The sequence below is a fragment of the Serinus canaria genome, chromosome 19, assembly GCF_022539315.1.
Source record: "Serinus canaria isolate serCan28SL12 chromosome 19, serCan2020, whole genome shotgun sequence".
In the NCBI taxonomy this organism is placed as follows: domain Eukaryota; kingdom Metazoa; phylum Chordata; class Aves; order Passeriformes; family Fringillidae; genus Serinus; species Serinus canaria.
The window spans coordinates 7,252,941-7,276,582 of NC_066332.1; the positions used below are offsets into that span (position 1 = coordinate 7,252,941).

Consider the following 23,642-nt stretch of genomic DNA (forward strand, 5'->3'; position numbering starts at 1 on the left):
CACACAAGACTCTACTGTACAGAAATATTTCTAGACCTCCAGAGTGTATACAATGGAATAATTACTGAGCTGCTTCAACTTGTGTTTGTGTTCAAATGTGCAGAAAGGGCAAGGGAAGATTCTTTATGAAGAACCAAACCTAGTGATTGCTGCAAACCCAACACCCTCATGTGAAGGCCTCTGTGGCAGCTCAGCCAACAGCCCAAGGTACGGGAGCTCTCTGTTCCAGAAGAAGTGGTGTCACTGCTGTGAGTGACCAGCTGCAGGCACTGTGCAGCGAGCAGAGCACGCACCAGGTTGCGCACGATGATCTCGGAGCCAGCCTGCACGGCCAGGTGCAGCGGGGTCAGCTTGGAGGCATCCTGCACGCGCGAGTTGACGTTGGCCTGCACGCTGATCAGGAACAGCACGCTCTCAATGTCCGAGTTCTGAACGGCCACGTGCAGGAAATTCCGACCCTTGTTATCAACCTGAGGCAGAAAGGGCAGTGAAATGAGTTTGTTGTTCCTGTAGAACAAGGTGTTTTATGTAGTAGGATGTGCTTTCACTAAGAGACACTTGCTCCCTCTGCTTGAACTGTAAAATCTTGTTCCTTTCACTTATCTGATAGATGTGACTACTGAATAACTGAACTGAGACATAATCTGCTGAAACTGCTCAGTCCAGTCTGCCTCACACTATTTTATAACCTTGTCCTTTCTTGACCACACACTGGACAGTATTTTTAGACAGACAAAAAGTTAACAGCTGTTATAGTTAAGTACTGAGCAGCAGTTAATGATAAACTCAGTTAAATGAAACAAGCTTGAGTCTATCTGGCAATTAATGCAGGAGAAGGATGAAACATGGGATCCTGCCACAATGATGTCAGAACCACAGAATGGTTTGGGTGGGAAGGGACTTCCCAAGGTGATCCAGACCACCCCCTGCCATGGACAGGGACACCTTCCACTACCCCAGCTTGCTCCAAGCCCCATCCAACCTGGCTTTGGACACTTCCAGGGATGGGGCAGCCACAGCTGCTCTGGGCAACCTGAGAATTCATTTTTTTGGCTTAATACCAAGTACATGTTGCTCAACTTTGCCTTGCAGCTGATGTTAAAGCATATTTAAACTGGCTGTATTTGTAAGTGTGTTTTAGATATAATACAAGAGCTCACTAAGCACTAAAATATTTTACTGGTAATTAAACTCACACAGGATAGGAAGAATCTCCTGAACAGCTGCCTGAAGTGTCACACCAGAAGCCTTAAGATACAGTTAGAGCTCTTATAGTTCAACAGGGCAGCATAGCATCTATTACTCAGTTATTTTAGGTCAGATTTTCTGTTGTGGATAGCTTTAGGAGAGCTGAGTAACAGATTATTTCTGTATTAGTCCAGCACAAGACAAGAGTGGTGTTAGAATTTTCTCCTTATATACATATATGCCTGTTTCTCAGTTTAGTATTGACAAGATAAGAATAATTGACAAGACACTAGCCCTTAAGGTTCTTACACATATCACATCCACACCTACAGTTTCCTAATAAATCCTGCTTAAGAGAACTGGCATCTGGCAAATGGATTGCATGTAAAGGCACAAAAGGATAAAACAGAACTGGCTTGTGGAACAGCTGTTACCACAAACTAAGCAGTAACAAAACCAGCATGGTCTGAACTCTCCCAGCTTACCTGTTCTGCAGCTCCTGGTTCCCTCTTCAAAATTGCTTCAGCTGCTTTATTGTTTTTGTATGTCATGGCACAAGCAAAGGGAGTCATTCCTTGCCTGTCACGTACATTCAGCTTGATATCTGGATGTGAAATCATCAGCTGAATGATAACATTATGTTGGTTGCTAATGGCAACATGGATTGGAGTTCTTCCTTCTGCATCCTAGAAGGAAACCAGAAAGTTTGTTAAATATAGACTCAGTAGTACAGAAATCCTTCCCTAATTCTGATGGGTCAAGGAAACTTAGCAGTTTAGTCCTGTGACCTACCCAGCTTCCTTCAGCATGGACACCAAACAGCTGCAGGGCAAGCTCAAACCCACAGTGCAAGAAAAGCAAATTGAGATTTGTTTCTCCCAACAGGCTGACCTCAATTCTGTGCTATACAGCCTTTTAAATAGCTCACCATAACATCTCCCATTTAGTCAGTCATTCTGGGGGCAGAGATTAGCATTCCAATTTAATAGCAAAGTCAACTGAGGTGTTTAAACATTTGTTTGCATCACGCAGCAGTTTACAGCCAAGGCTGCTTTGTGACTGTGTTCTGTAATTCATTTTAATGTCACTTTCAACTGCATCAGGACCTAAAAACGTTATCCATTCATTTCTTTTTTTGCTATTTATAAAGCTTCTGTTTAAGGATTACTGTGTAATCAAAATGAAGTGTAACTCATACTTACATCACCTCAGTTTACTCAATAACAGAAGACATTTCCCAAACATACTAAAAAAGCAGAGTAATCTGGAGTTTTACACTGTAGCTGGTTTAATGATTAATTGCAGCTGTGCTCCTGACTTTAATTCCCACTAGGGACAGGAGACATTGTATCCCACTGTTCCGTGAGAAAACTAACATTGCAGTAAATTTGCTGTATCATTTTCCTTCAGCACAGCTTCCTGAATTAACCACCATATGGGCAGATAAGCACCAGTTGAGGTAAAAAGGGACAGGAGAGAAAGCAGAGCTGCATCCAGTCATTGCACTGGCTCAGCTCTAAGAGCATGATTTTCCCTTCTCCATCATGCAAAATACACAGCTGAGAGGAAAGTTTGTTTTCACTATGTTGGAGGAAAAGAATTTACTTTTTAAAATTGTGCATGATTTGTCCACATACCTGAGCATTGACATTGGCACCAAACTCCAGAAGGCACTGGATCACCTCCTCTAGTCCCCAGCAGGCTGCCAAGTGCAGGGGTGTCTGTCCATCATGGGCTTCCTCTTCTCCTTCTCCATTTGGGCCTGGCTTTCTGGGACTATTCACATCACACCCACTACAACAAACACAGTGCATGAATTCATGATGTTTAACCCAGATTTAAACTGCTTCAATAAAGGTTACAGAAAAGATTCCAAGAGCTGACACAGTAACTGCTGACACATTCTACAAAAGCACAAGTTCCTGGTTTTGGTTTGACTCTTGTCATCAAGAACATGATGCTATTACAGACAACAGAATGTGTCCTTTGCATTGGTGAGAATTCCCTAAGTGTCACCCACCCAGCAAAAGCCTAAGGAAGCACATAGTTGTTACTGATTTAAGACAGCATTCAATTAATTTCTGCCAGAGGACAGCCCTACCTGCATGTTAGAGGGTTTGTGTTTGGGAAGGGGTCTGACCTGCGGATCAGGAAGCAAGCAATCTGTTCACTGTTCTCATCAATAGCTCTGTGGAGAAGGGTTTGTGAGCAGCCACTTGGTCCTGACCCCCAACACGTTGCATCACAGCCATGCCTGACCTGGAAAGAGACACCCAATGACACAGTGAAGGATTTTTTCAACAGGCTCCTACTATAGTCCCTGACTAATGCTTCTGGAACATTATCCCCCAGAAATAAAACTTGAGATGCCTTCCTTGTCTATTCTTGTGACAGTCACTGAATTTCAGGAAGCTATTTTAAAGTCTTCCAGACCAATACTTTACTAGTTTACTGTGTAATCCTTAATTAGATTGTATTTATTAATAATCCAAATATTTGTCCATATACTTTGATAGACAGATCTAAAGCAGGTTGGACTAGTTACCTCACTTTCAGCAATGACAAGCACCTACAGTAAATCAAGCAGCACCAGCAGATGTTCCCTTTGAAGGTCTGGCCCAGTTCCCTGCTTTCTCAGACATTCAGCTAAACAGAGAGAGTTTTTTTCCAGGAACTGTATTGCTAATATTTGTATTCTTCAACTAGAGAACCACATACTTGAGCAATGTGGCACTTAAGACTTGTTCTACTCCACTTGACATACTATTGACAAGGTTTAAAGACGAGTAGTTAAGAGTGGTGACTCCATAAAAAAGTGTTGACCAGCACAGTCAAGAGCAGCTACAAAATGCATTTCTCACATCACTAGCAGAGTTTTTAAACAGTTGCCTCTAGCAGACAATTGGACAAAGCTTTCAAGTAACCTCCTTATGATAAAAACACAAGGAGGTCTACTTGTGTCTCCTAGGAAATCTGCTGTATCACCCAGGCCTGAAAGTAAACAGTCTTTAAAGTAAATATAAGCATCTAAAGGCCTTCTTGGTTCAATGTTAAGATGCAATAAAAAGCAGCACATACACTAAAGCATAAAATGAATATTCAGTTTTATTCAGAAAGCTGATCATTACACAAGTTGTGTATGCTACAGACTGATCTAAGCAGATCCTTATTCCATCCAGATCAAGAATCCAGACAGCAGGATATATATAGAATATATTTTTTTTTATTAAAGTGGCTGCCAGATATTTGGTTATGCAGACTACAGTATTTATAAGATTTCTGCAGTAAAGAGGAATTTCTGGTGAAGAAAAGACCTCCAAAAAATACTAATATTGGACTAGTCTACTCTCTACATGCATTGAGTTTGCTTTGCTGATGAAGCCTTTTGCTGCTAGCAAGATGAACAGAAGTGAGACTGAAGCCAACTGACAGTCTTACCAGAGTTGATGCAATGTCTTCCAGGTTGTTTTCCAAGGCAAGCCACAAGGGAGGATTTCCTTTCTCATCAGGCACAGACATGTCTGCTCCCCTGGTACAAATGGCATCCACCACAAGTGGGAGCTGGTTTTGGATGGCCAGCTGCAGGGCTGTCTGTCCATCCTGGGTCCTGCAGCAGGGACACTTCCAAGTGTTACAGATGCATTATGAAGTTCAGCAACAGCACTTTCTTTACTGGCAAAGCCAAGAACTAACTCCTCTTGTATGTATTTTTGCTGTGGTAAGACCATCACAAACACACCATGTATTTCATCACAGCTCTGTAGTCTACCTTTCTTCTCCCCTTCACTTCTAACAAGCCATTGATTTCACAGCTGGAAAATCAAGTTAGTGTTCTTAGCCCAGAGACATTCAATTCCTTCAGTGCAGCAATTATTTGAACAGAGTTCCTTCTGAGCCAGCCTGCTGCCACAGAAGCAAACAGCTTTGTCTCCAACGTGGCAACACTTCAAGCAACAGTCAAATACCAACTGTTAAAAAGCTGAAGTCAGAACAGCAGCTTTAGGCAGTTTGTACCCATGACATTCATTACAGTACAGCTTGCCAAATTTAACAGACAGCCTGTCAGTCATGTAAGCAGACAAATGTTCTGTTAAATCTAATGTTAAGTTGTCTAGGAGATACTGAGGAGGCAAGATTATCAGACTCCTGTTGCTGGATCTGTATCTAATTATTTTAGATGGCAGCAAACATGCAGTTCTAACAAGGTGGCAAATGGATGAGATAATAGAAGTTCAGTGCCTCTAGGCCTGTCTCTAGGACTTCAGTCTGCTACAGAGGAAGCTGTTCTACCTAGAATTAAGTGGCACCTCCTTCTGCAGCCTCAAGAGGAGGTACTGACCAATGGAGCTATACCTAGGTCCAAGTTAACACAGCTAATCCCTCGGCCATAACGAGTGCCACAAACCAGTGCCAAACATAAAACAATGTGTAAATCAGATCTGAAACAAATCTCAAGCCTTATACAAAGGCAGTCAGCACCTGCTCCTAGATACACACACAGGTGAGAGTTGTATCAGTTAGGGCCTTACCTGACATTTATATCTGCCTGATGTTCCAGCAGGAAGAGGGCACTCTTACTGTCCTGTCTCTGGATTGCCATGTGCAGGAGTGTCTGTCCATCTGACATGGTGTCATTGATGGATGCCCCAGATCCAAGCAGCTGAGCTGCTATTGTGTGCATGCCTGAACAGATCAAGCTCATTAGTATTCTACCTTCAGTTCTATAAAACAGACACATTGAGACTAATAGAACAAAGTTCATGTGCACAGACAATACAGTGATCTGATATGAAAACTATCAGGGAGTTCACAGAGGAAGAATTCCACTAAAGGGCAAGTACAGTTCTGGGCAAAAGCTGTAGGACTAGAAATCTTTCACTAAGTCATATGTGAACAGTAATTTTAAAATATGAAGAACCATCTAAAGCTCTCCTTGACAACTCCTCCCAGCAGCACAAGCCTGAACATGAACACACAGCAGCTGTTTTATCTTTAAGAAAATCTTATTCACATTGTAGCTTCACATCCTGAAGGCACATACCTGTCCAAAGAGCCAGTCCCAGCACAGTCTGGTCTCTCGAGTCCTTCAGACTAAAGTCAGGAATAATTTGCAAGTTGTTGGTAGCATGAAGAGCATTAGCTACAAGAAAGCATAAGGAATTAGGGCATTCTTGTACTTGAGCTGCAGTCACACACTGAAAGCTGCAGCAGCAATGTCACATTTTGAACTAGGCTGTTCCTCTAGCAGTCAGTTTGTAAGATCTGAGCAAAGCACATCAGCTTCTCTGATGTGACACTGTCTAGGATTCAGACCATATTGCCACTACTGACTGATCTCAATACATACACCAAGAAAAAAAAAACAATTTTCTAGCTAAGAGGCTTAACCTGTCCCTTCCTAGCTGCAATTCCAAACAGAGTGGCATATACAAAGCTCTGAGAATGAAGAGTGGAGGCTCCAGGTGCAGTCTGGGATGGGCAATATTTACCTGGGATGGGCAATATTTACCCCAGTTCACCTACTGGGATGGGCAATATTTACCCCAGTTTACCTACTTCCTTCTAAATCCCACTTATGGTAGGAGACAAAATTGGCCCTGCTTCAGCTAATTCCCTTCCTGCTGCTAGAAAGAAGCTGAGTAGTAGCATTTAATGAACTCATCTGCTGGTATTTGAGCACTCAAGTCTCAACTCTACAATAATACCAGCACTGCTCTGTATAAAGTCCTCTTACTAAGGAGTTGAGGGAGGCAGAAGTCTCACCACAGAAAAATGCTTTTATCCAAAATTGCTTCCAGTACTCACCTGAAGCAAATGCTTTGAAGCTATCTCAGTTGTAACAAAACCCGAGACTAACTGTTCAAGTCCATTATCGACAGTGGAGAATTTACAGACAGACAAAATAGTTTTCTTGTTTTAACAAGCAGATAATTTGAGTTTAAGACTAGTTAGCCAGTTTATTAATTGCTACACTTAAACACTGTTTACAGGAAGATATGCTTTCTTAGCAGCTTGTCAAAACAGCTTGGATGATCCTTGGTGGATCCTGACACACCAATTCACTGCAGCATCAACAGTCTGGACACCTACCTTTTTGTTCTAGGATGACTGACACCACATCTGGGTGATTGTAAGCAATAGCCATGTGAAGGGGAGTTTGCAGATGAACATTCTCTGCTGATGGAGGAGCAGATGCATCCTTCTGCCCAAGCACTGCTTCTGCTGTCTGGATGTTGGGATTGGCTCCTTGCTGCAGGAGTTCTGCTGTCAGGTTTGCTAGGCCATGCCTGCAGGCTGTGTGCAGTGGGGTTTCTCCCTTTAATAAACAAGGTGCTGGGTTAACAGCTTGAGACATGAAGAGAAGCAGCTTTAAACTATTAAAACTATAAGAGCTGGTGTGAGCAGTTTTACTCCTAGTAGCTAAAGCTCATTAGGAGTTCCAAACTACATGAGTTAGTTTTTACTAAGGATTTTATTACACCAGGCACTGCAGGAAGTGCTAAAAGCATGTTAACATAACTGGTTAAAGAACAATGCCACAAAGACGCAAGCAGTCACTAGCAAATACCTGAAAATATGCAAAGGTTCACAAAATGGTCCAACTTGCTTTAAGCTATGGTTTAGCTATAAGAGACCTTTACTATCTTATTTTTGAAGAGAAGTAAGGAAACTTTCAGACTAAGTTTCTGCTTTTACCCATTTGTTTTGGTGGTTGACTTTTGCTCCATGAGTTGCTAGGAAGAGAGAAGCTGCCTCATTTCCTGCACCAGCTGCTCTCTGAAGCAAGCAGTTTCCTAAAGAAAAACCATGAACACTGTTATTCCAAGCACACTTTGATACTAACAAGTGTGCTAACACCTTCCCCACTACCTTACACCATTACACTTTGGAGTCAACTAGGAAAACCCTTGGTACTAGGGTTAATAGTAGCCCCCTTCCAAGTGTCACATGCACTTCCATTTAGTGATGACACACCTTGAAATTGTAAAGAGGGTAACAGAACCTGGCAATGAGTCCAGATTTTCTGTCACTTCCTGTGAGTCCATCTCAGCTTGTCAGTGCACCAGCTCTGGGTAAAGCAACTACCACCTAGCATTTATTATGGAGCAATTGCTGCTGAAACCTCATGCAGCTCCTCCAAGTGCAGTCAGCATTAAGCAATTAACACACAAGCCTTCCACCTACAAAGAAATACAAACCTCTGGTTTACCTGTTACTGTGTCTGGAGCATCTGTATTGCTGCCTCGCTGGATCAACCTTGCTGCAAAACTGTTCTCATCAAAGGAGGTTCCATTCACAACAGGGGCATCCTCAAAAGGGTTCACAGACTGATCAGATGATACAGTGATGTACTGGACTGCAAGCCACAGAGCTGTGCTGCCTTCATGATCCTTCAGCTCCAAGTCTAGTCTGAAAATAAGAGTTAGTGTTCCCCAATTTATACCTTAAAAAGTGGCTTTCCAACACAGCTGAAGTTCCAAGTGTCTGAACAGCTGTACTAGCTCATCTCATACCTCTCTGACAACTTTTGCTTGCCAAGAAGCCTACTGCAGCTCCAGTTACTTCAGAGAATTTGTGAATACTCTGAAACAAGCACAGCACCTTTCAGTGACAACGAGATTCAAGCTCATTGCTCCTAGGGAAGTGCAGAATCCCTGGCAAAGTTGGGCTCCCACTAAGTGTAACAGAGGCAAATTCCCTTGAGCAAGCAGTGTACAAGAACTGCAAATTCAGCTGCAATGAAACTGAGTCAAATGAAGTCTTCTGCTTCACCACCCTAAGAAGTCACCTCTAAGGAGAACCCAAGTTAAACTCAAGAATATATTGAGATACTTCAAGAGTGTTATTACTCCTTTTAGCTCCACTACAAATCAACCTTCACCTCTGGAATTATTTCAGCCTCTCTGAAAAACATAGAGATGCAGTTTGCTGCTTCTTTACACTAGGGCAAAAATTTACACAGCTTCTGATATGGTTTTAGCATCTCACTTATGCAAAGCCTTTACACTTTTGCATCCCAAGTTCTTACTAGTCTTATTACAAGGCAAAAAGGCACAGAAGAGTTGTTAGAACAGTCTTCAGATCTTCACTGTACAAGGTAACTTTAGCACATTTTACATTCATGTGAGACTTACTGCTTGCACTGCAGGAGCTGGCTGAACACAGGCTCATTCCTGACCACAATGGACACATGCAAGGGGGTCCTGGAATTGGAGCAGAGAACAGTTACAGTGAGACACTCCAGACTTTGGCCCCAGCCACCAATGTGCCCCTAGAGAACTACAGGCTTTCATCTCTGCTCAAAGGAGAAGGCACAAGCACTCCTTAAAGAGAAATCTAAACTTTTAGTGAACATGACTCTAATTAATCTGCTAGAAAGGAACTCACTAATGTAAGAGGTAACTTTAAAGGAAGAAGCACAATAGCTTCACCTAACAGAACTATGCAGCTGATACATTCCAAGTCTTCTATATTATTTTATAAATATATAAATATTGCTTGCCAGCCTAACCTAACTTGTGAAAAAGCTTACAGGCCCTACACTTCAGACAAACATACTGCAGAAAGTGGCATTTTTGAGAACATTTTGGTTTCCCTGACAGCTTCAGGTATATTATTAGTCATCTTAGTTAGCTTTTACCATTCAGTGACTCAATAAAGGCAGTTTAACTGTGTGCCATGTGTTCTAACACTATCACTCACCCCAGCTTTCTGTACCTGGGCTATGTTTAATTTGCCATGACAAGGTACCATTCAGCCTGCACAGCTTTCTACTTTGAGTGCTACCAACAGGGCTCAAACTGGGTAAATACATTCCTGCTTCCAGCATCAGCTGTCCTTTGCTGAAAGACCTGACCAGGCTCTTAGGAGGTTGCATCTGAGCACCACAGCACTGTTTGTTACACTGGCAGCACTTTACTTCCCCCAGTATTTACCTGCCTTTGCTGTCTTGCATGTTTGGATTGGCTCCTGCCTGCAGGAGGGACTGTGCAATCTGTGCCATCTCTGCCATGACATCTGGGGAGTGCTTCTTGGGGCTGTAGGATGCCACAAGGTGCAGAGGAGTGTCCTGGTCTCCCAGTGTAGCAGCATTCACACGGGCACCATTTTTGATGAGAAAGTTTGCAGCAAATTTATCTCCTTTTGGGAAACAAAACAAGGTTATTAATGGATATATGTAGCCTATATATTTTATACTTCAGGAAATGGGTACACGTGACTTCTCTCCATACCATACATTCATTCCAACACAATATCTGCTCCTAGAATGCCTCAGCAACAGGCAACTTCAACAATGCTTCACAGCAAAGTCAGGATTAAAATATTTCAAAACAAGCCCTTGAAAAAAATGTTTTGCCCACAGGTTATCTGTGACTCAAGTTCTCACACCAGCTTATTGTAATAGAGATACTGACTTTGCTCGTTCCTCTATGAAAGATATATCCATTGTTGCTTTAATCAAACATTGGGCAAACTGTGCTACTAAACACACAAGAATTTCTTGAACAAAAAGTACTATTCCAAGGCACTAGTCAAAAATTTCCAGTTCAAGTCAGTCTGTGGAGTCTTACTACATAAACAAGTAATAACACTGCCTTTGCTCTTGGAAATTCAGGCCCTCGTATACATCCAGGGTAAGGGCTTTAGCAGTGCAGACCCACCATGCACAGCATTCCCAAGAACTCCTTCTTGACTAGATCCACATCAACACATGAAACCTTGAACTTGAAACAACAAAGCAAAGAATAACTTCAGGAAAACACTGGCTGCCCCTGCTTTAAAGGCTACTTTGCACAGACATTTTTACATTTGCTTGGTCTGAATGCAAGACTGGAGAACAAAGAACAGTGTTACAATCTATAGTGCTGGATTATCTCTGTCAACAAAAACAAAAGTCCCATTTTCTCATTTCCATATCACATTCCCCCACTTTTCAGTGATCATAAGTAGTAAGAATCATGTGGCAAGTGCAGACAGTTTGCTTTCCAGAACATGTGATTGTTAACTGTGATTAATTCACTGAAGCTGTGGTTACTGAAAAGCAAGTGTTCATTCTCAGAGCTCTAGCTCAGACTGAAAGCAGACATTAGAACTAGAGACCAATGCCAGAATTAAGAATGAAGAGCAGCCTGCTGAAAATCCAGTGTTTTATAGGGCTGCAGCCATCACACACTGACCTATGCCCACAATGTCTCCTACTCCTGCAGCTCAAGTCTCACTCACAGGATCAGATGCCAGTATTACCCTGTTCAGACATTTAGGAGATTAATTAAAATTTTGTGAGCTTAAAATACAGATCCCAACTTCTTCCTTTACTTCTAGGGGTCTGAGACAGTTTGGTGTTAGAAATAAACTTTCTGGAACAGAGCTGCCAAAGACATTGCAGAAACAAGGAGCTGCACAAGGTGTTTGCTGCAGATTTTTACCACACTTTGACCACAGGCCAAGATGCTGCTGATCCAAACCCTTCAGAGTATTGTGGCCATGGCAACCAGAACCTGCTGTGCTCCAGCTCTCACAAGATGCATTTTCCACTCTAAGGTGGAGAGCAGCTCAATATAATCATGTAGTTGTACTCAGACTCAACTCTGATAACTGCACTGGAGCTTTGAAAATATCTAGGCTGGACAGAAGTAGCTCAACTTGCTCCTCATCTTCTTTCAGCCAGATTTTCCTCTTCTGAAACTGCTGTGCAGTAGTGAGGACCCTCACTATTAACCACATCTCAAAGAGCCATATGCTGCATTCAACCCAAGTCTAGGAAAAGACTTCATCTCGGTGACCCTTATGTTGTGGTGCTCAATTCAACTATTTGTCAGAAAGAATACTGTCAAAGTAGAATATTCCCAGTGTCTCCCTATATTTCTTCTTTTAGCAGGCAATGTTATAATAGATTTCACCTGGATATCACACAGCATAAGTTTCCCCAGTCAGCAACTAGACTGGTTCTCAGATCTCAAATAATAGTCTGTTTGCTTTTATGTCTAAAACAAAACAAAACAAAACCAAAACAAACAAAAAAAAAAAACAGGACAAAGTTCATACTTTACTACAATTTTCTAACTGCAATGTCAACTAAAACATGACACAGGAATAGACTTTAAAATATGTATTCCACACAGGGAACAACTGGAACTTAACAAAGCTTAATATCCCATCTACTTACCTCTCTGGATGGCTTTATGGAGCAGACTCCAGCCTCTCTTGTCTGCCCTATCTACATCAGCCTTGTAGTTGACCAGTGTAGTTGCAATACTCTCCAATCTTTGGGCCAGGGCTAGGTCCAGAGCCAGATCTCCATTGTGATCCAGTTCATTGAGCTTCCCAGGAAGCTACAACACAAACACAGCCAACTGGCACTAAAAGTATTTGAATAATTACTCCCTGCCCTTTGATGGGGGACAATTTATTTGCTAGTTGTCTGGACTTTTCATCCAAGCAAGCAAACACCTGTTACTTCAGCTTTCAACAGAAAAGCTGTTCATGGAAATTATTTTTACTGAACTGCCATGAAGCAGCAGAGTTGTCTATTATAACCTCTCAGCTTTAAATGGGCATAGCAATATCAGCTAATGGATTTTATTAGATATATTCTGTTGCATGCAAGATGTTTTAAGCATTATGAATCACTTCTAAATGATGTCCTTGTGTAGCTACTGCTAGACAGATCTCCATTACAGATACAGAAGTAGCTGTGGCAATGCTAAACACGCAAATAAGAATTAGTGACAAAAATCCCTAACAAGGTTCAGAGTGGTACTTAGGAACTAGTTATTTAAAACATCTAGATAGATCAAGTCAGTCTGACTATACCTGAGAATCCATTTCAATGAGATACAAAAAGACTACATCTTCTCTCTCAACTTTAATGGCCTTATGCAAGGGATATTCTGTCTTGGACTTGAACATTTTATACAACAGTTGAGCACTCATGCTGCTGAAGTCTTCTTTACGCAGGTCATCCTAGGAGCAATTAAAAAAGAGAAGGGTAAGCAACACTCATGTTTTATTTATAGACAAGACATTGCACAATGTAATTCTCAAGTTCACAAAACAAGTTCAGTTAAAAGTTCAATTTTGATAACATTTTGGCAAGAACAATCCCAGATAGTCTTTTAAGATTAGGAAGAAACAATTAGGCAGTTATAAATCTTGCATTTTCATTTCAAGATCAGTTTATGAAATTTTTATTTCTTTTTGTCTACGGACATGGAAAAGCAGCATTTTAATGCTCCTATGGTGGATTAACATCTAGTCTTTAAAATATTCATCTATTAACTTATTCTTAACTCTTTAAAAAAGTCCTACAACTATTGAAGGCTCATAAAATTATGAATATATTATTATAATGAAGATTCATAAAATTATTAATGAAAGTAAACAGAAGCTTAGGAATAAAAAGATCTTAGGTCTGAGTAAGTGCTCATTTGACTAAACAGAAGCAACTGCATTTCCAGGTAGAGGTAAGCATCAAAATTTAGGAGTCAAGAAGAAAGTCAAGAGTTATAACTGTTGACTCACAGTTCACGTATAATCATCTTTTTAATATATTAACATACCAAAACACTTCCTTCTGCCTTCAAATTAGCCAAGGAAAGAAACCTCCATATCTAGAGTATGAATTTGAGATTTAGAATAACCTAAAGCCCCTCCTAAAGTCTACTGTTGACAGGTCTTATTTTAAAGGCTAATTCATTATTCAGTTACTCAAACTTTCTTCAAAATAAGAGATCAGAGCAAGTGAAACTTCCAAGTTGGTTGCAAGACTGGCTGCCTCTCTCTCCATTACAGAAGATAAATTGCCCTAGGTTCCATGAACTATTTTTAGAAATAAAAGCAGGCCTGGGATTTGTGATCTGTAGACAGAGACCAACTATGGATGAACTTATAAACACTTTGAAGCCCAGATTTGATAAACAACCCTCTTGTTTATTAGGAGACAGTCCCTTCTATCTTCTTCATGTTTAGGAAACTGAAACACTTTGTACAGTGAAGTATTTCCAATGAACAGAACAAGTCTTTGGGTAGAAGTTACTCTTCCCCACCAAGACATTCTCAAGACAATTGACCAACTAACAGAGGTTAGACAGCGTGGTAAGGTAAACAAAATTCTACCACTGAGTTTCTCTAATGTGCAAACATTTCTCATCTTGCTTCCTTGTGCCAGGACTCACCCAGTGGCTAGCAATGATCTCAGCACAGTAGTTGAGGAGGGTGCTGGCACTGAGCTCCTCAGCAGTCTGATAGAAACGAATGCAGTTCCTGACATTAACCAGTGACATCACTCCTTTTTCACATCTGTCAAAACAGAAAAGCCAGTGGTCAGTAATCAAAAAGCTTTACTTAATTACTCTCCCATGCTGTAACAGAGTCCTAACACTGTTTTTTAGATGCTGGTAGAATATGGCATGGACTTGCTTTACTAGAAGGCTGAACTGCATAAACATACTTTCATCAGCAGCCCTAGTGGACACCTCCCCTAAGAGCAGACTTCTATCAGAATCCACTTACCCAAGGTCCCATGATAACACCACACTGCAGGAGTCTGCAAGTAGAGATCCACCCCAGCTCTCCCAAGGACACAAACTGCAGTTCATTCACTGCTGTGAAGCAGGGAAGATGTACTACAGTGATCACAGGCAGGGGCTGTTGAGGTTGGATATTAGGAAAATGTCTTCACTGCAAGGGTAGTCAGGCACTGGCACAGCTGCCCGGGGCAGGGGTGGAGTCACCATCCTGCAGGGATTTAACAGATGTGTAGATGTGTGTGTTTAACAGATGTGGCACCTGGGGATATGGTTAATGATGGACTTGGCAGTTCTGGGCTGTTGGCTACTCTTAGTGGTCTTCTCCAGCCTAAACATGTCCATTATTCAGTGATTCTATACCTACAAAAACATCTCATAATTATGAATGGCATCATATACATGGAGCTGTCACTGCACTACTGACCAGACAACTGCTAAATTTATAATACAACATAAGGGCAGCTTTCAGGCTGCTACAAGGCTTGAAGCAGTTTTAGCATTGGCCTTACAGATTTCAACTCCTCTGGTCAGAACACTTGACAGCAATTTAGTTGCTTTGCATTGAAGGCACACAAATCACTGCTTATGAATGTCATGTACTGTTACAGACATCCCTTGGGCAAAGGATTATTCTATCAAAGGGTACTTTGACTAAATTGAAGGCTTTGAAGTTGTACACAACTTGATGAGGTTTCAATTTGTACATTCAGGCTTCTCACTAACTCTAAATGGTTCAGAACACTCTAAAGAGTTCAAGATAACAACCTAGCCCTTAGTGCCACAGTGTAATCATAGTCTCAGACTGGGAAAGCATCATACTGTTACACTAACCTTATTTCTGAAGAAAGGTTGCACAGAAGTTACAAAAATTTCACCTCTGCCACTTTAATACTGCAAATTAATTGTCACTGATTCAGCCTAGCATTCTTTAACAATTTCTTTCTTGCAACTCTCCTGAACCTGATGCTATCCTACTGATCTTCTCTCAACACATGAGTAGGGTTATTAGTTTGGCTGTGAGAAAAACTGAAAAGTGAACATAAAACCTATGAGAAGTCTGCTACAGTTTAACTCTAGTGCAATGCTTCATTTCCCCTGATAAACTGAATGACATGCTATATTATTAAAAGCTCAAGACTTTGAAAAAGCATAATTTTATCCTACTGCTAGCAGCTATCATCTTATCTCTGTTCAAACAAGGTTTAAGAGTTCAAGTGTGTTTACTAAGACTCACCTTTCCCTAAGCAGCTGGAGCTGAAATTTATTAGCTAATTTCATGAGCTCTGTCAAGAAGATATCATCTTCTCTTAGCTCAAGTTCATCTGTGTAGATCCACCTCAGCATTGCCATGGTTACCTCTGGGTCAGCATCTGGTACAGGGAACAACAGGATTAATAAAATACTAAAACAAATCACCTGTCCTAGCAGTTGCTATTCTTTTGACTTCTAAAAGTCACAGCTACCATAAAAAGATAGTCTTGTTTTGAAACTGTACTTTGTTCAAAATGTCAAAACAAGTGAAACTGGTCAGAAGTTGAGTAACAGTGCTGGCACCAAGCAGGAAAACCTTCTTACACTGTGACACTGTGCAGAATGCAGGGAGCACTGTAACATCTACCTGCTACACCAATGCTGCATATTTAGGGGCCCTTATGAAGTCCTTGGTCCTTCACATATGGCCTAATGCACATCCACACCTGACAAGAACAAAGCCCCATTTAATTTAACAGCCATATGTTGTGAACTGCTGCATTCCAACAAAGGTACTTACATCTTGTTTCACTGGTAGTAACTACAAAGCACTTCAAACTGCTCCTAGCCATTTCTAGAAGTGCAAAAAAGCCAGTTAAGAAGCTGGTTAGATTTCAGTCTTTACAAGACTGATCACAAACTGATGTTTTCACACAGTGGGAAAACCAGAAAATCCCAAAACCATGGGACACTACATAAGCCCAGTGGCCAAGGACCTTTGTCACTCACAATTAAAATGACAATCCATCTTACAAGGATGTAGATAAGAATAACTTCAGAAGGTCAGATCAATTCCATCCATTTTAAAAATTAACCTTAGTCCTTTGAGCTGTTTTGCTCTTTAAAAAAATATTTTGAATTACAAACCTTAAAGAACCTGAAAAATCCATCCTAAAACATCTCCTTTAGATGGAGGGCTGGCCCAGATTATCTGCAGAGTAGTAGAAGTACTTGGCATGCAGACTGCCTCTCAGGAATCACAAGGTTTTAGTAAGACAAGTTTTTTTTTGCCAAACTCCAACAATCAGAAAGCCTACTTGAGATGTACTATCAGTTCTGCCTTGGCAGAGGTAAGAGTGCATTTTCTCCCTCTCAATAAGAGAACATGTGTTCATCTCTTTCTACTCTTTTAAAGATTAGAAAATTCTACAGATTACATGAACTCTAAAAGTGCTCAATCTCAAATGCTGCCTGCATTCTGAAGATAAGATTCAGGCAGTCTTAGCCTGCAAATTCTTAAGAGAACCCCTTAAGAAAACAATTTGCAGGGAACAGCTTGTATCTTCCTCCAGCTACTCCATAAGCTAATCCTTGTGCCATTTATCAATTTTTTTTAAAATCAATAATGCAATTTTACAGTGGAAAGTATCATTTACTACCATGTATTTAAGCAGTGTTTGCTTTGTTAAACACATAAGACTACAGCTACATTTGAGATTCAGACTAGCTTAGATGTGGAGCTAGAAATGCTTTGGACTGCCACTTGTAATGACACTGTAATTAACATAAGAGCTTTTTAGTAATAATTTTTGTTAGCACAGCAGTTTCAAAACTCCTTGGCATCTGTTTTCTTGTGGCTGCAGAAAGATCCACCAGTTGTGCTACAAGGAAGCCTGTGATGTCCCACAAAAGCAGCTTGCTGTGACTTGCTACTTTCCAGTTTGCACTTGGAATTTACTATAAGGTTAAGTGCAGAACGTGAAGCCAATGCTTAATATTCAACATGCCAGTCAACAAGCCTGCTTAACTTCATACCTGGTTTTATTGCTCACAAATTAATTGTATAAGGCTCTCCTACACTGTTAAGTACAGAAAAGCCTTCTGACAGGTTCAATCTGCAGAAGCACTGCCCAGTGTAAGTACATGCAAGAAACAGCTACAACAGAACAAACACTCATGTAGAAGATGGTCTGTTAGAAAATTTCTCTTCCTCACCTGTTTTACAAAGGTATCAAAGTGCCAAAGCAAACAATTTCAATAACACATCAGTACTTGCATTCACTTCCCACACACACTATGTTAACAAGCAGCAAGGTATTTCCATGACACGCTTCAGAGAAATTATGCACACTACCTCAAAAAGCCCTGTCCTTCCTCAAAAGGAAGAAGTCAAGCTCCTCCATACAGATTTGTTTTTCATTATGTTTAGTTGACTCTAGAAAAGACAAACAGGCCACCAATCTCAACTGCTGTTTGTTAAAGAGAAAGAAGGCAGGTTATTGATTTAACTACCCCTAGCACCCAGTTCACAAGCTCACTACCACTCCAGAGAGAGAGCTCGGTTATAAACAGATTAAGCACCACTTTTAGTGCACAGCAGGAGACTAGAAGGCACTTAAGTACCCTTCTACCAACAGGCCCTTTCACAAGTCACCCTAAAGACAACTGAGGCATCACATTACTCAGCAGTGACTGACCTGACAGATCCAGCTCCTCTGTTGAGGCAAGGTTGGCAAGGCTCCACGTATCGCTGCGCGCCGCCAAGACAAATTTGTGAGCACGGATGTGCTTGTCCCCAACCTTTATCTTCAGATCACTGAGAGGAGAAAAAAAACCCAAACACGTATTATGCAGACTTCTCCTGCACTTAGGTATGTATAGATTCAGCATCTCCATGGTATCTATATCTGGGTATCCACATTCAGGTTCAAATTGTTTGAGACATTAAAACACAATTGGTTAAGTAGAACATGTTGCCAAATGACAATTCCTATTTTTCTAGAGAGAAATACGAGTCATTCATATTTCAGGTGCTTGGTTGGGCTTGGTTTTTTAAACCATTTCAAAATAAACTGGAAGAGAATTATTGTAGAAGTTAGGAAAAGCCAACAATCTTGAAGTTAAATATTTATGCCACAGTGTACATACTAATACTGTCAGCTGAGCACCAATGCTTTCAGGCAAGACCAGCCAGAGAACAATGCTGTTTGACAGGAGGCCAAGTGCAAGGCAGAATCCCCAGTTCCCAGCAGAGCAGCTGTCAAGAACACCCATTTCATCCTGACCCTTTATACCAGGTTATCCATTTGGCCTGCTCATTTTGAAATCCCATGGCTTGCAAATGTTCTGACCGTGTAGGTGTGCTTTCCAGACCATTTTCCAAATCAAAGCACTGCTATAAACTACAGCACACACAGAGAAGTTACTTAATGAAACCTGCACTGGGACCTGCTACCTTTCTCATTCTGTGATATGTAGGCCCTTTGAGACAACTATTCAATGCCTTTAAAGCTAAGAAGTTGAACAGAAATAAAGTACTCCAACTCTTCTGACATATACTGCCTAACAAATCTTTTACCCACCAGGCTACAGGAAGTTCTTGCAGGCACAGAGCCTTTTCTCAGGCTCATGATGAGATGCTGGTGCAAGGAAATTTTAACTAAAATAGATTTTCCCTTACATGACTAAACTCCTTTACTATATTGGCTTTGCTTTCAGTAACAGCAAAGAAACTGATAAATATCGTAGCAGTCTCAGAACTTAATCAGCTCAGGGATCTAGAATATGGAAGGGATCCTTAGTGTGCCTATGGAAAAGAAACTATTAACCATAATTTTGTGCTGAGATTCAAAAATACAGTGTATCACTAAGTCACATACACCACTAATATAACCAGACAAGCCAAATTAATCAGGCTTCTTCACACACAACAGGAATACAGCACTGAAAATGTTTTAGGACAAAGCCTTTCAAGAAAGGAACAGTTTTTCTGGACACATTGTGTAATTAATCCATCAACTGAGCATGGTTCAGTTCAAAACTCCTCCTCTTCAAAGTGAGCTTTGCTGCTGACAGTGACTGTGGTTAGTTTTCTCTGAACTTGTCTGAGATGAACTTCTGCTTAGAGCTCTCAGTTCAAGAACTGGATTCAGTATGCCATGACCTTAGCATCCTCTTCCATCTATAACTGCAACTCAGGACTCTATTCACATGTGGCAACAAAGAATTTTCCTTGTGTAAGACCAGGACCTAGCACAGTCAATAAAACCAAAGGTTCCTGTAATTCCCCATTCCCTGAGGAGGATTCCTTACCTGTACTGCTCCTGCTGATAGAGTTCAGCTACAATGGCCAGAAGCCGACTGATGAAGGTGTCACTGGCATTGTCCTGGTTGGCCTCCACAGCCAGAAGGTTGCACCTCCTTTCTGTATCAACAAGTTTCTTCTGCAGCTTCACATACTCCTGGCGGAGGAGCATCAGGTGCTTTTCCAGCTTGGCCACCTCCTCTGTAAGGCACACAGTGTTACTACAAGGTTGAGAGATGCACACCTTGTTTGGCATCTGAGGGTATCTTCACACGTTGTTTAATTACAACACTCCAAGGAGAGTCTCTCCTCTTCCAAATACCTGAGCACCTCACCCCCAGTATTAAACCTCCTATTTTCTATCAATCACTTTCATAAATACATTTAAAAATCGTAACAGTGATAAAAGCCATTTACAAAGACAGTTCTGAATTCTGCTTTGTCAGAAATGCCATAAAGTACCTAAAGCCATGGAGTCCATTTCTGTGGGAATTATGGTGGGGCAGAGGATAAGTCTTTGGTTCTTACTCATTTTTTTCAGCCTAGTTAAGATGCTGTTTGACTTTTCAGCTGATACTTAAACCACAAATAAGCATTAGAACAGCTGCTAAGTACCATATCTAGAGTATTTTAACTGACCTGTTTAGAACTCCTCAACCTGTCAGCTAAGAAACTCCCCAAAATATGGCCAGAGTGGAAAGCAGACTGTCCCCAGAATCTATGTGCTAAAGGCCAGCCAAAAGTATATCAAACTACTTCCTGCTGGCACACACACTCCTCCACTGGAGGCACTCCACTGGTAAGGCATCACTAATGGAGTCAAGTCCATGCTGGCTATTTCAGTTCAGGATCAGCAAAGCAACTGCACCCAGGAATCTGATCCTTGAACAGGTATTTCCATCCCATTGCAAAAGCCACTTTTCCACCACACTTAACTGGTCACTCCACAACATGCTGGAGTAAATCAACCCCCATTAAAAACCTCTACACTTCACTTCTGGAAGGAAACATCTGCACAGGTATTTAAAACCAATCCAACTTATGAGTGCTTATTTATGGATTAATTGCAAAAACTGTATGTTTGCTATCAATCACAGGCCTTCCTTATCTTCCCCCTATCATTGGGCTGATTTTTCAAGTAAGGCCAAATCCCAAACCAGTCCTAAAATATAAGAGGGCAGGGAGGATAAATTCAGGGGCTAACCAGTGATGTAAGGTGGGAAAGTTCCTACAAGATTACTCCCTGCTAGCCAGGAATTGATATTTCAAAGACTCTTCCAAAATATTTACTAAACATCACTAGTACAAACAACGAGAAACTGAGCTCTGTTGATCAGTGTTTTTTTCTTGCTCCTGTAGAAAAGTTCAACAGTGCAGCTGACCTTGGCCTTGCTCTGACACAGGTCCCCAGGGCAGAGTATCAGTCTGTGGCTCTGCTGCAGACAGAGCACCTTGTTTAGCCTGTCCTCTACAGACCTTGCAGCAAATGCTTCCTCATAACTTAAAAACTATTGTAATGGATAAACAAAAGGCAACATATCCCATTTTATTTTTCAGTTAATACTGCATAAGAAGGCTTGGCAGGTACTTCCTTCAACAGCCTTTTTGTTAGCTTCATCCTTCAAAATTTCATAGATGCCACCTCCTTTGGGATACCTTTCTTTTTCTACTGAAATATACTCTGATTTCAGAATTGTGCCATCAGCACCACACCAAGCCTCAAGGCTTGAAATCCTGCTGTGGTCAGTCTTTCTATGTGAAGATAAATGCAGTTTTAGTGTTCCCAGAACTAGAAGGACACGTCCCTTGAGCAATTACTCCTTCCTCATTTCTCTAGAAGTATAGTGTTGGGGCACAAAGCAAGTCCTACTGTTAGAGCAGGAGTCTGACAGGAGCCCAGAGCAAAACACACTGAGAACTGCACCAAAAATTAGTGTATGAACAGCACCACTGTTTATCCAGTAAGATTTTTAGATGGCATACAAATTCAAAAGCTAGGAATAAGAAGCTGCCTAGTGAAGCTCACTGCATGCACCTCCCTACAGAAATCCTGCACCTTCCAAGCAAACCATGGGAGTGCAAAGGTGGGAATAAAGAATCTGTACCACCATAAATACTGTCATTTTACAAAGTCAGCTGACTAGCTCCAAATTAGCCTGAAATCACTAGGATACAATGCAGAACTACCTTAAACCCCCAAACAGCAGTAGCTGAAGCTTTGTGCATGACCAACAATCCAGCTTTGTCACTGCTGCTTTCAGGGCAACCCAGACAATCCCTCCTAGCAGTGAAAGTACCTGAAAGACCCAAAGCTTTGAGAACTCTTGCTTTCAGACTGACACCATATGCTTCCTCAAACTCAGTGAGAAGGGCTGACAGGTATTTGCTTACTGTACCATTTACAAGAACTGTAAAATAAAAAGTTTCTCTTATTCTGCAAGACAACCTGCACACGTGTAGCAGCTAGACTTGAGGACAGTATTTGATCTTACAGCATATTACAAATGCACATCCAAGAGAGTTCTCAAGATCCAGTTAATTTACATTTACACCACAAGAGCAAAGGCTCAGTTTTCCCTATAAACTGCTCACTTAAGGAGTGAACAAATAAAAGGTGCAATTACTGCAGGCACACACACACACTCTTAATGATGGTCCTTGCCTCAAGACACTGAAACGACAGGCTGAGTCAGATACCAGTTAAGCCTATGGCTAAACCAACCCAAATGCCTCAGTGAGGAGGATGCCCGGGTTCAACAGAGCAGAAAACACAAAATGCCTCTTCTTCTGAGCCTCAGTCCAGGTAAATAAGAGTAGCTTTTGTTAACAGCTTTCTGGCAGACTGATCAGCATCTCAGGAACTGGCAGAAGTTTATATTCCATATCAAAGGCTTTGAAGAGGATTTTAGGAAAGTCATTTTCTTACAGGAGAATGCACAGAAGTACATGGGAGCAAATAGGTGAATTCAAGTAGGGAGGCAGAAGGCAATGAGGAGACAGATAGCACATATCAAAAATTAGAAGGAGGCTCTAGTGGAACCCATCACACAGCCCATTCCACTCATCAAAAGCAGTCCCAGAAGTCATACAAACTTTGTTTCCTTACAAAGTTGACCTGAGTGAAATATTTCAGAAAACCAAATCATTTCCTTATCTCCTCCACTGCTCCACACTCAGACCCTTATCTCCCCAACAATGTACAAGTCACTGCTTTCTGGTTCCTCCTCACTTTTGCTTATTTTTGATCTTTAGCACCCCAAAGCTCTACAGCTACTGCTTCTTTACGCTCAAGCATTAATCCAATAATTCTTACCCATGCCTGCCTGTAAGCCTCCTGTATTAGCAGTACAGAACACAAATTACAGAAATTACAAATGTTCAGTCAATTGCAATAAATCTGTAGGATTTTTCTAGACTGAGGCAACACTTCCTTATGAGCAGAAGCACTTGGCTTCTGAGCTAATAACCACAACTTGACAAGCTCCCTTCCTTAACAGGCTTTCACTTTTCAGCTGACTCAAGGGTAGCTCTTAATTAGAAAAGTGTGGCTGCAGGTTTGCAGGGACAAAATGAGCCCCTCTTCCAACACAACCTAAGGAACCGAGAAGGGTGACAACTCCAGCTTGTTATTCCAATTCACACAGGATCAT

At 41.3% G+C, this 23,642-nt stretch overlaps 1 protein-coding gene across 1 annotated transcript in view; it reads right to left on the minus strand.

The window, feature by feature from the left end:
- Nucleotides 1-23,642, minus strand: part of ANKFY1 (ankyrin repeat and FYVE domain containing 1) — a 31,652-nt gene that overhangs the window by 6,697 nt on the left and 1,313 nt on the right. Inside the window, exons 2-19 of the mRNA XM_009094666.4 lie at nucleotides 20,001-20,193; nucleotides 18,386-18,504; nucleotides 15,952-16,087; nucleotides 14,364-14,487; nucleotides 13,003-13,152; nucleotides 12,356-12,521; nucleotides 10,125-10,329; nucleotides 9,324-9,392; nucleotides 8,399-8,598; nucleotides 7,885-7,982; nucleotides 7,279-7,504; nucleotides 6,230-6,328; nucleotides 5,718-5,871; nucleotides 4,627-4,795; nucleotides 3,329-3,447; nucleotides 2,826-2,982; nucleotides 1,674-1,874; nucleotides 294-470 (exon numbers count right to left, since the gene is read on the minus strand). Coding sequence (XP_009092914.1) covers nucleotides 294-470; nucleotides 1,674-1,874; nucleotides 2,826-2,982; nucleotides 3,329-3,447; nucleotides 4,627-4,795; nucleotides 5,718-5,871; nucleotides 6,230-6,328; nucleotides 7,279-7,504; nucleotides 7,885-7,982; nucleotides 8,399-8,598; nucleotides 9,324-9,392; nucleotides 10,125-10,329; nucleotides 12,356-12,521; nucleotides 13,003-13,152; nucleotides 14,364-14,487; nucleotides 15,952-16,087; nucleotides 18,386-18,504; nucleotides 20,001-20,193 — 2,762 coding nt within the window. The remainder of the gene's footprint in view (nucleotides 1-293; nucleotides 471-1,673; nucleotides 1,875-2,825; nucleotides 2,983-3,328; nucleotides 3,448-4,626; nucleotides 4,796-5,717; nucleotides 5,872-6,229; nucleotides 6,329-7,278; nucleotides 7,505-7,884; nucleotides 7,983-8,398; nucleotides 8,599-9,323; nucleotides 9,393-10,124; nucleotides 10,330-12,355; nucleotides 12,522-13,002; nucleotides 13,153-14,363; nucleotides 14,488-15,951; nucleotides 16,088-18,385; nucleotides 18,505-20,000; nucleotides 20,194-23,642) is intronic.